The sequence below is a fragment of the Morus notabilis genome, unplaced genomic scaffold (assembly GCF_000414095.1).
Source record: "Morus notabilis unplaced genomic scaffold, ASM41409v2 Scaffold1195, whole genome shotgun sequence".
Classification (NCBI taxonomy): Eukaryota; Viridiplantae; Streptophyta; class Magnoliopsida; order Rosales; family Moraceae; genus Morus; species Morus notabilis.
Window position 1 is genome coordinate 59,047 of NW_010361025.1, and position 13,312 is coordinate 72,358.

The window sequence follows — 13,312 nt, forward strand, 5'->3', positions numbered from 1 at the left end:
TTTATAATTTATTATAATATTTTTTTTCATAAAAAATATATATAAATTAAAAATAATTTTAATCAGATAATTTTAATTTATGAACTAAATATCTCTTTAATTGTCAGTCGTTACTTAATACAAAAAAAACAAATACAGCGTGTTCTCCACGCCATTTCTCGCTTTCTCACTTGGCTTTCTACTTCTTCCACTCTCTTTACTTTTCTTTCTTTCTTCACTCTCTTCTTCTGCTCCAAACAAACAACGAAGATCGATCGATCGATCGATCCAGGTATTTCTATTCAAACATTCCCTTTTCTATTCTCCATTTATTTTCTCTTCCATTCTTTTCTCCCCCCGATGGTCTAGCTTTTTCTTCCTCTTTTTTTTTTAAGAAAACAAAACTCATTATTATTTTTCTGTGCTGGGAATGTGTATATTTTGAGCTTCATTTGTCAACAAAACATAATTGTATTTTTCTACTTCATCTTCATCCTCATTTTCATTTTCATTTTAAACATAATTGTATTGTTTTGCTGGGAACGTTGTCCCCTTATAATTAGGGTTTATGGTTTCTTTCATTCTAACGAATGTTAATATTTTCTTTCTGCAACTACAATCCGTAAAAAAAAAAAAAAAAAAAAAAAAAAAAAAAAAAAAAAAGTGTTTGCTTTAAACCCATCTTCTGATTTTCTTAATAAATAAAATAGCCTTTTACTTGATTGATTATGTGATCAACCGAGTGAAGTGCTCTTACGAAACATTTCTTTCTTTATTATTGGCAATATTAAAAATTAAATGGGAGTGAAAGATGGATTTTTGACAATACTAGTGACGTTGGTTTATCCGTCATGATTTAATATAAATAAATATAAATGAAATTGAATTAAGAAGTGCTGTTTATCTATATGCATAATCCATCTGAGTGAATGCTGTTGTAAAAGGCATTGCCTGTTTGTTTGTTTGTTTGTTTGTTTGTTTTGTTTTGTTTGGTTGGTTTTCCGAAGATGAGTTCGAGGCGGGGAGATGGAAAACCCTTTTCTGCTGATGCTGAAAATGGGTCATCGTCATCGTCAAAGGGCAAAAATGTGACGGTCGAGCAGTTAAGCCAGGGCGTCGCTGACGTTAGCCTGCAGCAATCGGCAGAAGACGATGGCGAATGGGAGGTCATTGCCAGGAAGCCCAAGAACAGAGCTGGAAGCACTGCTGCAAAACAATCGCACTCGCATTGGGTTCCTCAAAATTCCAATTCTGGTACCAAAACATGGGGCCATCACTCGGATGCAACTCGTAACAATTCGTCCTGGTCAAGTAAGCCTGCGTTTGACCCTAAAAGACCTGCTGGCACTGCCAGAGGAGGGTACATAAGGCCCCCCCAGTCATCAACTGCTGCTTTTGACAACGGTTATCGGGCCGCCGCCCAGCCTGTGATTCGACCTCCGCTGCAGCATGGATGGAACTGGCCATCTAGGCCGGGGGCCCAAGAACCTACTAAGACTGCGGGTGAGGATACCCAAGCGAAAGGTGGAATTAGCCTAGACTCCCATCTTTCTGACGATGTAGAGGACGATGACTCCGATGCTGCCTTGGATGACAGCGATGACGATGATGAGTTACTAAGCGATGAATTCGATTCCGATTCAAGTGAAAAGAGCCATGATACTCTCAAGAAGAGTAAGTGGTTTGTGAAATTCTTCAAGATCATAGATGAATTGAAAATTGATGAGGTTACGGATCTGGAGAGGCAGTGGCACTGTCCAGCCTGCCAAGGGGGTCCTGGTGCCATCGACTGGTACCGGGGCTTGCAGCCACTGATGACCCATGCCAAAACAAAAGGCGGGGAGAGGATGAAAGTCCATAGGAAACTTGCGGAGCTTTTGGAGGAGGAGTTGAAAAGAAAAGGCACTTCAGTGGTGCCACCTGGCGAAGCATTCGGAAGATGGAAAGGAGTCAAAGATGATGAAAAGGACTACGAAATAATTTGGCCTCCTATGGTTATGATTATGAACACAAGGCTGGAAGCAGATGGAAACAACAAGGTAAAGTTTGTAAGCAGAGTGTCACTTCATTTTCAGTTGACGCAATGTTCATGCTCCATAGACAAAATATTGCTATTAAATTATTATTATTATTATTATTAGTTTGACCGCTCATTATTGTTATCTTGATTTGTATTTCAGTGGATTGGTATGGGAAACCAAGAGCTTCTCGAATACTTTGACTCTTATCATCCCATGAAGGCTCGGCATTCTTATGGTCCGACCGGACATCGTGGTATGAGTGTGTTGATCTTTGAGGCCTCAGCACGGGGTTACCATGAGGCTGAGCGTCTGCATAAGCATTTTTTGGAGCAAGGAACAGACAGGAATGCTTGGAATAGTAGTCGTCGCCAGCTATATTTTCCGGGTGGGCAGCGTCTGCTTTATGGTTTCTTGGCAGTGAAAGAAGACCTGGATGTGTTCAACCAGCATTCCCAAGGTCTGTACTCTGTCTCTCTTGCTTGCTATGTGGCTTGGTTTTGTACTTTTCGTGGGTGCTCACAGCATAGGTTTCTTTTAGATACATTGAATTTCTACGCAATCAGCTAACAATCTACGGCAATGTGCAAATTATTAACATATTTTTCACTGGTTAGGCAAGTCTAAGCTAAAATATGATATGAGATCGCACCACGAGATGGTCACGAGCCAGATTAGGCAAATGACTGAGGATAATCAGCAGCTTGGCTGGTACAAGGACAAGCTCGTTAAAAAAGACATATACACGAGAGATCTGGAAGAACATGTGGATATTGTTTCTCAGAGGCTACGCAAGACTGAGGAAGAAAATCGTATCGTAAGACTCAGGATGAGGATGCAGCATGAAGAGAACAAAGAGGAGGTAATCTATTTATTGTTGATGTATTATATGCCTTGCTGATAAATTTGAATTTTGAGTAATAGTTGCTACGTGCTGCTTTTGTATGCTGGTATAAGCATTGAATTTATTTTATTTTATTTTATTTTCATTTCTGTTAATGTTCTGTTATTGGAATTGGAATTAGAATTCTGTTGTGGTGAAGGGTTAATAGGTTATGCACTTCATCTGTCTGTGTTGCGAAAGAAATCTGCTCTGTGCTTTGTTTTTATGCTCACCTTTTGCCTCCTAAATGTTTTTGTATTTCTTATTGTTGTATGACTTTGGCTCATAGCCTATTTTCTTTGTTATCCAAAAATAGATGTACTTGCAAGAGAAGTTCTTCAATGAACAAATAAAGATAATTCATGAATCAAGGAATGAAAAGGAAGAAAATTTTGAGAGGGTTCAACAGGAAGAACGTGAAAAGGTGAAGCAGTCAAATGCTGCTGCTAATACTTCAAATGATGAGGAGATTCGCCAGAGGTAAGCCTTACACGCTTCTTGAGAAGAGGAAAATATATAATTGTGCCTTTTCATTTGAACACTTACATTAGATACGGATTCTAGTTGGGGAAGTAGCACCATAACATTTGTTGATTTGGGTGTAGGACGGAGGAAATTTCAAGGTTCATCGAGTCACAAGACAGAGAAATTTCCGATTACGTGGAGAAGAGGGAAGCTCTCCTAAAAGCTCATGAAGAGAAGATCAATGAGGTGAAAAGATACTGCTGGGAACGACAGGAAGAGCTGGAGAAGCAGTTGAATGCCGAATTGACCAGCCTGATGGAGAAATACTCCCCGCTTCACTCCAAGGACACCACCTGACTGGTTGAGTGTAGTGTTGACTTGTTTTCATTTCTTGTAGTAGCTACTAGCTATTACTAAAGACAGTTGTTCGCTTTTCAAATGGTTTTGTGCGGTTGCCGGTTGTTTCGGAGAAAGGAACCGCCACCCAACCAAAAGAAGAGAGTGCCTTTTGACTTTGTTGTTTTCCCATTAAACCATTAGTTTAGTTGGTAATGGTTAAAAAAAAAAAAAAAACAGGCGTTGAAATGTTTGAATCCTCATTTTGCTCGTCCTCTTTGCTGTTATTCAGGCTAGTATTATCTGGTCGACGAGTATGTTTTTGCGCCGTGCGAGCTACTTCTTTTTCTTTGTTCTTTTTTTTTTTCCCTGCGAGTTGGAACTTGTTCACGCTCCATAAATCTTTAGCATTTTAGATTAAAAAACTGGTCTGGATATTCTATCTAGTGTTTAATGTTTAATTGAGCCGGAAACTCATGTTCGATTCAAGCAAGAAAAAAATAATAATAAATAAAAAAGAAAAAAAGAAAAAAACTTGTGTTCGAGCCAAGGACTGCGTGCATGCAAACGGAAGGTCAGCCACTCGAGCTGCTCAAGCACTGGCATGAAGGCGACCTTTTGCCCCTCAGCCTTGCGCTTAGCAAAAGGGCTGGCGGACTCATGACACTTATTTCGCTTGGCCACGCCCTTGCCTTGGTCGGATGACTCTGGAGTCATTGCATCTCAATAGTGGGGAAAGGAAGAAAGGTGAAATACACTATTTTTGAGGTTATTTTGGTCGCTCACTTTCTCTATTCAGAAAGTATTCTCAAAATGAAAAAGGAATACATGCTTGCTATTTCTTAAACACCACGGAAAAAATGTGGCTTTCTGCTATATTAAATAGATTAACTGAGAACTACTCCAGTCCAGATGCTATTACCACTTACCAGTGAGGTTACTCGACGTGAAAATAGTGGCATAAGAAGAAAAGACGAAAGTAATAGAATCTGGCATTATGAAATCAAAGTTCGCAAAAGACTTAACTGTAACAAAAACATTAAAAAAAGGCCTTTGTTGATCACACCCATATGATTTACCTTGACAAAAGCAACATCTAATGTGAAAAGCAGAACAAGGAGAGGAGAAATAATTTGACCCTAACTAGGTTTTTGCATTATCCTGTTAAAAACTTCCAAGTGATCGAAAATGCAAGAAAATCAGATCAGTTGGTTTTCTTCTCGTCTTCCTTAGCGGCAATGGCATCTGCCCCATTGGTGGGCTGATCATCCTCACCGCCGAAACCAAATTCATTTACACGTTTTTTGTCCACTGGATAGATCCATTTTTGGTACACATATATGAGAAAGATAACATCTGCACGCCAAAAAGAACAAAAAACAAATTTGGGTGAACATAATAGTCCAAGCAGAGTTGACAGCTAGCTACTACTACTTGGTGAAATAATAAATTGGACAAACAAGCAAAACACTATCTCTTCTCACCATCACGGAAGACCGAAAGGCGATGCAGTGTTGGCATTTTTATGACAAAAGCAAATAGATCATCAATGATTGTGTTGAGGAACTTATACGTCATCTGCCTCCAGGGAAGATGGGCCACAGACTTGAGTTTATAGTTTATAAACAGTTGGGGACACATCATTATGAAGCCTGCAGAAACCACGCGCATAAAAAAAAAATTGCCAAAACTTCGACCGTGAAGTGAAACCCAGTAATGGTTAAACTCACACCCAGTAATGGTTAAACTCTCAGGTGACAACTTTTAGATCATAGAAGAAATATGTGTTTTTACTCGTGAATTATATATATGATTTTTCAAGTTGTCAAAACAAGTTCATAAACAAGATTTATCAAGCTGTTAAAACAAGTTCAGAAGAGTAACAAGCAGGCAGAGGAGACGGAGAAAGAGTAAACCCACCAAACATATAAACACAGCTCGTGAGAGAAGAGAGAATCCAAGAATACCAACTCTTATGACGCTCGTACATGAGCGAGTAAACAGAGGAACACGCAACAAGGAAAAAGAGCACATAGGACAAATACTTCATTGCAATGTCATCGTATTCCTTTGTCTTATTTCCGGCATAAGACTCACGGTCTCGGAACCTCAACATGGGGATCTTCCCAGATCTATCAATCTGCGCATGCCGAAGGAAAGTAAAAATATAGCCTAATCTTCTACACAAAGCGAATTAATTGGACAGTGAGTTACTGTCAAACATGCAGAGATTTGAATATAAGAAAAGTGGTGTGCCACATGTGAAAACCTTCCAAACTCAGTTGCATAACAGGTCTATTACAATAGCTTCACACACACATGCACTCAACCTTGTATGTAGCAAAGATACATCTAGCTGATTGTCTTTGGCACCTCATGAACACGCACACACGCGCGCGCGCGCGCATAAATCCAACATATCATTTTCTGATTTGGAGAGATTGCTGTCTCAAATGTCAGAGAAAATGGCCATTTCATAGCGTACGGATGCAGTATTATCAATTATTCAAGACATGGAAATAAGATGATTGTGTTAAATTTGATACCTCAATGTGCATAGCTTTCCCAATTTTCCAAAACTCAATGCAGCAGCCAATTCCAGAACTTGCAAGTATCATCCAAGATGTATCATTGTCAAGTAGATACAGGAACACTATTAGCTGACTTATGAAGCTCACAATAACAGACTTTGCTGAGAGTCCTTCCATCGACTTATTTTTGTTCCAGAATTGTATATCTGTCGGAACATTAGACTGGTTAGCTGTTGCAATATCTCAATTGTCAACTCTCTTATCAAATAAAGTTTGATCCCAAGGGTATAAACACTCACCATTCTTGAAAGCCAAGAAGTCAAACACAGAATGAAGTAGGGAGACCACCATGGTGATTGCCAGGAGGTAAGGATTTCCTTCCAAGAATACTCTCTGAAAACATTACAATTAATCAGATTCTGAAAATAAAAAAGAAAAATCGTCATGTGGTGAAATTCCTTAAAAAAAAATAAAAAAAGTGGTGGAAAAAAAGATAATTTTTAATTTCAAATACTGGTCCAATACCAAAAACCATATAAAGCACAAACCAAAAGCAGATATTTAAACTCCACAAATATGTCATCAGCATTGAAAAGAACAGCATATACCTTCAGTTCATCAGCCTCTCCTTCAAGCATGCTTCCATAACTACGATGAATCTGGAAAGACTGATCAATCTGCAAAAACAGCTGCCACTTGGTCATGCTTATGGGACCCACCTCCAGATTAAGGGGTAGCTCAGTGACCGTTTCATTTAACTGTATCAATTTATCTCGGAGTAACCAAAACTCGTTGAAAAAAACGGCTGGGTAATAGTTCCCTGAACTAGGCTCAACATTCAAGTCTGCAAATCTAAAATTAAGGAACTCAAAGCGTGACCACCACCAAGTAGTATCTTGGCAAGATTAAGACCTAATTAATTTGACTTACAAACAAGTATCTACTTAAATAAACAAACAAATCGGAAAGGGGTTCTTAGATTTGAACATCTGTTATGAAAAGAGAAAAGGATGCAATCAGCATCACCAGACAAACTTCTTCCAAGTTCCACCCCCAGCAATTAAATGTAGATTAGCAAAGAGCATAAAAGGTCAAGGATACAAGGAGCAATGTTAGGCGGCACAGCATTAGGAGGATATCTGCAAAACGGGAAGGAGGGAAAAACTCAGCAATAAATTATGTAACAACTAAAATGAAACCTCACAAGTGAAACATAAAATCTCATGAAGCTAGCTGTCAATGAAAAACAATCAATATAAAAGAGAAGGAAATGTTTTCCCGTCAACTAAATAAACCGCTGCATACCCTAACAAATAGGAATAGTATAGGTCATATAAATTATAATCGCCACGACAGCATTTTAGTTTTACAACAGCATCCCCATTGGATGAATTGCTGAAGAAGTTGTTATATCGGGAGCTATGTATCAGCAAACAAACGTCGGTCCTACTCCTAGATGATATATCTAATAGCATATATGATATATGCAGCCGGCAACAAACGTTGAACATCCCTAAACTAAACTAATCACGGTTTGGAATCCGAGAAAACTTGATAGAGAATTTCATTTCATTTCATTAGGCAGAAATTCATAATAATAAGAAGAAAAATACCTAGTAAAATCATCAACCAAATTGATAGTAATATTGGGTTTCCAATAAGAAATCCACTCCACAGTGACAGGGCCATCATCTTCAGTGTCATCGGCAACCTAAAGCAACCCACCACCACCGTCACATAAAATTAAATTTCATTTGAACAAATGACAACAACAACAACAACAACAACTGCTTTAAAAAACATTGATTAATTAATTAATTAATTAAATATTAAAATTAAAAGGAAAGGGAATAAATAGATACTTGAGTTAGGGTGTGAGGTTGACGATTATCATTAGCATCAGCAGAGGCTTTAGAGTTGGAATCCCCCCGCAACAAGCTCCTCCTCTTATCGGATTTGGACTTGGGAAGGTAAGTCACGATAGCTGAAAAGTCAAATCAAAACCAAAATTCCCAAATCAGACGGACAAGACAGACATAGTTCTATTCTTGGGGTCGCAAAAGAAGAAGAAGAAGAAGAAACTGACGATGAGTGCGTCCAAAAGTAGCAAGAGGAAGATACTCGGGATCACTTGGATCGGGAGGATAACCAGAACGCGCAAAGAAGACGTGAGCGTAGAGGCTTCCGTTCTGCTTCAGACGCAGAGAGGGATGATATTTGACGGAGAGAGTTCTCGTAGAATCAGGACCCCAGACGGCGTAAGGGATATTGGTCTGCTGCCAGAGAAGAGCAGATTCGTCGGAGAAATCGGTGAAGTTGTGATTCTCCGAGACGTAGAGCCACATGTCCAAAGGCTCTCCCTTTTGAAACAGATTCGACATCAAAACAGATGGATCGGAAGGGCGTCCTTTTGAATTCGGAGAGAAGAATTTCGACGCGAAGTACCAGAACACCGCGATCCTAATTATTCCGGTGATGCTCTGTCCAAATCCACCTTGCTGCTGCTGCGGCTGCTGCTGCTCTCTTCGTTCCGCCGCTGGCGGCGCCATTTTTCCTTCTTCTTGTTCTTCTCCGATTCGATCTAAGTTAACTAAAACCAGAAGAAGAAAAAAAAAAAAAAGGATAAAAAAGATAATTTCTATTTGCTTTTGGCTTCCCTCGCCTCGGCTTCAGGGCTTCTCCTTCTACTGAGATTTTTTTTTTTTTTTCCCTAAGAGAAAAAAAATTAAAATAAAATTTGTAATGCGAGAATGAACGCCCGAGCGGAAGAAGCAACGGGTAATCTTGATAAATATTTTTTAAATTTGCGTAGGTTAAAATTTTTATTTTTATTTTTTAATTAAATAATTATATTAATAAAAAAAATATTTATTAAAATTAATTCCTATTTTATGTGTCAGAAATAAAGTAATAATGTAATGTACATATATAAATTAAACTAAAAACTGTTATCTCTTCGCTGACATCGAAATTTTTGTTATAAATATCCCTTTTCAAAAGAAGAAAGAATTTATATCCGAAGCAAATCTTAAAAAATATATCCAAAATTTTTAAACGGTTACTGGGATTTTTCTTTCTTTTTTCAAAATTATCTACTAAATTTAAATTTTGTAACTTAATATTTGGAAATTTGTACTATGTAGGAATTGGGCATTTCACAATAAAATTGTAGCAAATGACATTTACTACAAATATATGATATATGATACCGTAACAATTTTTTTTTTTTAAATAAAAAAAAAAATTTTTGATTCTTTGGCAAATGACATTTACTACAAATATATGATATATGATACCGTAACAATTTTTTTTTTTTAAATAAGAAGAAAAATTATTGATTCTTTGAGATTTTGACTCCATCACAAAAAAATATTCTCGTGAACAAGACAAAGTCGTTGATGTTGTACCGCTGCGGGAAAATCATTTTCAAGAATCATCGGGATTGTTCAATTGGATGAATTCTCTCAAGAAAGGTCCACTCAAGTGATGAATTCAGCCTAAGTATGAGTTCAGCATTGGCTTACTCGAAACCAAACTCAGAAATGAACTCGAGTTACTCGGCCAATTTTGAGTTCATCCTCTCTCCCTCTACTCGAGTAACAAAGGGGTTGTTCTTTTACATTTTTTATTTAGGGTGACTTGAGTGATGATCTTGAGTTGAGTTTGAGTTATAACTTGAGTTTGTGTTTGGATGTACACATTTGAGTTGTGATTTGAATTGAGAATATATTTTGAGTTTGTGTTTAAATGTGTACACTCAAGTTACACTTCAAAAGAACAAACTCATTGTCTCTAAAGTGATTGTTTAAGAGTTGGAGTCGCCTTTAAGACTGGTTGTTGTGATAATTCTGTTATTTATATCTTCACGATTAAAGTATAAAAATGGATAACCTAACTCGGCCAATGTGGGGTGTGAAAGAAAAATGTGCCACAATGATCATAGGACCCAACTTGACCCAATTGTCAGTGGACCCTACAAAAACAGGTAGACTTGTAGATTTTATATAGAAAATGCAATTTTTTAAAATATATATACGATCAGACTTAGCTCCCGCTTGTTTCACTAATTTAGTTCAGTTCAACTCAGTTTGAATAATGAGCATTGTTTGAATTGGCGTTTAGTAAGCATGCAGTCTGAATTATATTTTTTGTTTGAGCTGAGTTAAATAACCCAACTTAGAGTTTAGCTCCCCTCAAGTTCAATCGTTCAAACCATTTTTGAACATTAAAAAGTGTCAACTCTCTCTGCTTTTCATACCTACCAAACACAAGTTCAAATTCAAACTTTAATTACACGTCCAAACGTCAATTTAAACCACACAATTTGAATTTTCTGTTCAAATAAAAAATTTCAAACTAACAAAATTTAAACCATTGAACCAAACAGAACTCGTATGTTTTAGTTTCACATAAATATATTTTTGACAGTAAATTAAAAATGAAAACTGAAAACAAAAATAAGTTCACTAAACTTATTTTATTTTCAAAAAATAAAAAAAGAAGTCACATTTTTAAAGTTTTTTTTTTTAAAAACAAGTATTCAAATGAAAATACGTAAAGCAATTTCTATGCTAAACAAGAAAAATGGAAAGCGGTAATATTCTTCTAATTTCTAATTGGTTATGAAAATTAGAAAAAAAAAACGAGAAGAAAAGAATAAAAAGAAAAAGATGAGACAGAGAGAAAGGGAGGGGGGGAACTGCTAGTTTTGGTCGGTTCAGTGGCCGAACCGACCATGTCAGTTTTCTAAAAACATGCACCGAAACCGAACCACAGAAGGCAGTATTCGGTTCGGTTAACCGGACTTCAGTTTCGGTCGATTTTCAGTTTTGGTAATCAGGACGATAACCATCAGTTAACCATCAGGCTACCAACATCTTCAGTTGCATTTTTTTACTAGAAAATGTGAAAAAATGTAAAACTTTCATTCTATGCAAACCTGTAATCATAATAAATGAATACAAAGCACAACATCTAAATTGATAACACCACAAACACAAAATATCCAAATCCAATGTCCAAAATTCAAAGTACAAATTAGAAAGTCACTACAAACAATACTAATGTTCAAAGTTCACAACACAAGTGTAAAAAACATCTAAATTGGTATAAGAAATTAAGAAGTCCAAAGTATAATTAAAAAAGTTGTATTAATGTTCATTTTCAACTTCTCATAAACCTCCTATTTTCTCTCATCCTCATCCTCATCCAAATCCAAATTCATTATATTGTTATATGTATCATTACAATAGAAAATTAAAATTAAGTAAATGAAATGGAATATATAATGGAAAAAAGATGAAATATATATAATTTTAATTATCTTACTTGGGTCTTTTAAAAGATTCCGCATTATTTACTTGAGTGCTTTCGTCCTTTGAACATGTTGGAGTAGAAACAACATCACCATCATCTACAAGGAAATTATAAATTAATTTACATATTACATGAAATGAATAAAAAAGATATAATTACAAGTATGTGTAGTATGTAAAATCATTATTAATATTACCTTAGACAACATGATAGCAATCTACAAAAGATTTAACCTCGTCCATATATTACCTAAGAACCACAGGTTTATATTCTTCATCCTTCGCGTTCAACTAATTTTTCAAGCAAATAAGTGCTTCCACCATCCTAGGAGCCAATGAACTCCTAAAAGGATCAAGAATGCGACGATTGGTAGAAAAAGTTGAGTCAGATGCAACCGTCGAAACTGAAACTACAAGCACATCTCTAACAATTTGGGACAAGACCTTATACCTAGGAGCATTGACTTTCCACCAACCTAGGATGTCAAAACTGTCATCTACTAGCTCTTCGCATTGCTCAGATAAATACATATCCACATCATTCTTCTGCACATTTGCACCGTCCCCGCTCATCTTTTACTTTCTAAACATGGCCTCGATCTCATCATCAATAACCGGCATTGATGTGGGTTCACTACAGGTCGTAATTGTTGAACGACTTGAAGTAGAATCAGAAGAAGTTTCTGACGAGTGAGCTAACCTTGTATTTCTAACTCGAGCTTTAACCGGCAGTGAAAATTGTGGTTGGCCAACGGTAGAGTTAGAGGGGGGACGACAAGGAGCTAAAGGTGGAGGAGGAGCCCGATCATGATATTCCTTATACAATCTATGCAATGTGTCCTTAGCCCCGCTTAACAATGTGTCAGATGTCAAATCATCATAAATACACTTGAAGACAAGTGCAAGATAATCCAACTTATATCTTGGATCAAGAACTAAGCCAAGAAACATCATGTGATTCATTTTCTCCACATTTCCCCAATACTTATCAAACTTCTTATTCGTCATCGTTGCGATTTCATTCAAAAGAGGATCATCACACTCCTCTAACGTAATCAACTCTCGTTTGACAGCACAAATATCTTTAAAATAGAAGTTTGAAGTGACATAATATGAACCACTGAACTTCTTCGTCAAAGTGTAAAACTTCCCTAACCTTTGCATTGTCCCAATCCGTCTCAATTGGTGGACCCTCCATCTTTTTATTCTTTATGACTTCTTCAAAGTACGCACAATAGTTTTGATTCATAAGCAATCTCTCAAAAACTGGGATAAACTTGAAAGAGGTATCCAACATTAAGTATGTTGAGTTCCACCTCATTTTCACATCCAAACACAATAGGGCAGTTGAGCTGATGTTTTCTTCCTTCATGAACTCCTTAAACTTCTTAAACTGTGGTGGTGAGGACCTCACATACCTAACTGCATTGCGGATGCTTGCAATAGAATATGCTAAGTCCGTGAGCTCATCATTAACAATCAAGTTGAGAATGTGACACACACACCACATGTGTAGCGTCAGACCATCTAAGACGAGAAAATTGGGGATATCTTTAACTTTTATCTTCAACCTGTCTATAGCCACATCATTCGATGATGCATTGTGTACTGTCACTGTTAGTGCTGGAACTTTGGACGGGCCGCCCGCGACCGCCCGAAAAGCCCGAGGATTTGCCCGAGCCCGAACCCGACCCGCCCGAGATTTTGGGGCCGCCCGCCCGAGCCCGAATTTCACCTTGAACGGGCCGCGGGCTTGTATTCGGCGGCCCGAGCCCGCCCGAATTG

The 13,312-nt window shown here is 37.4% G+C and overlaps 2 protein-coding genes across 2 annotated transcripts; one reads left to right on the top strand and one right to left on the bottom strand.

The window, feature by feature from the left end:
• Positions 1-161: 161 nt before the first annotated feature.
• On the top strand, positions 162-4,030 carry LOC21396271 (protein SUPPRESSOR OF GENE SILENCING 3). The gene is made up of 6 exons (XM_010098101.2): positions 162-271; positions 987-2,018; positions 2,160-2,457; positions 2,615-2,859; positions 3,197-3,360; positions 3,486-4,030. The coding sequence occupies exons 2-6, from the start codon at positions 987-989 to the stop codon at positions 3,700-3,702; spliced, it is 1,956 nt and encodes a 651-aa protein (XP_010096403.1). The 5' UTR covers positions 162-271; the 3' UTR covers positions 3,703-4,030.
• A 619-nt stretch (positions 4,031-4,649) lies between these two features.
• On the bottom strand, positions 4,650-8,983 carry LOC21396272 (cleft lip and palate transmembrane protein 1 homolog). The gene is made up of 10 exons (XM_024165625.1): positions 8,299-8,983; positions 8,075-8,196; positions 7,826-7,923; positions 7,314-7,351; positions 6,821-7,056; positions 6,512-6,605; positions 6,228-6,418; positions 5,602-5,821; positions 5,166-5,333; positions 4,650-5,037 (listed from the first exon to the last, which is right to left on the bottom strand). Exons 1-10 carry the CDS (start codon positions 8,759-8,761, stop codon positions 4,886-4,888), a joined length of 1,782 nt encoding a protein of 593 aa, XP_024021393.1. The 5' UTR covers positions 8,762-8,983; the 3' UTR covers positions 4,650-4,885.
• Between the last annotated feature and the right edge of the window lie 4,329 nt (positions 8,984-13,312).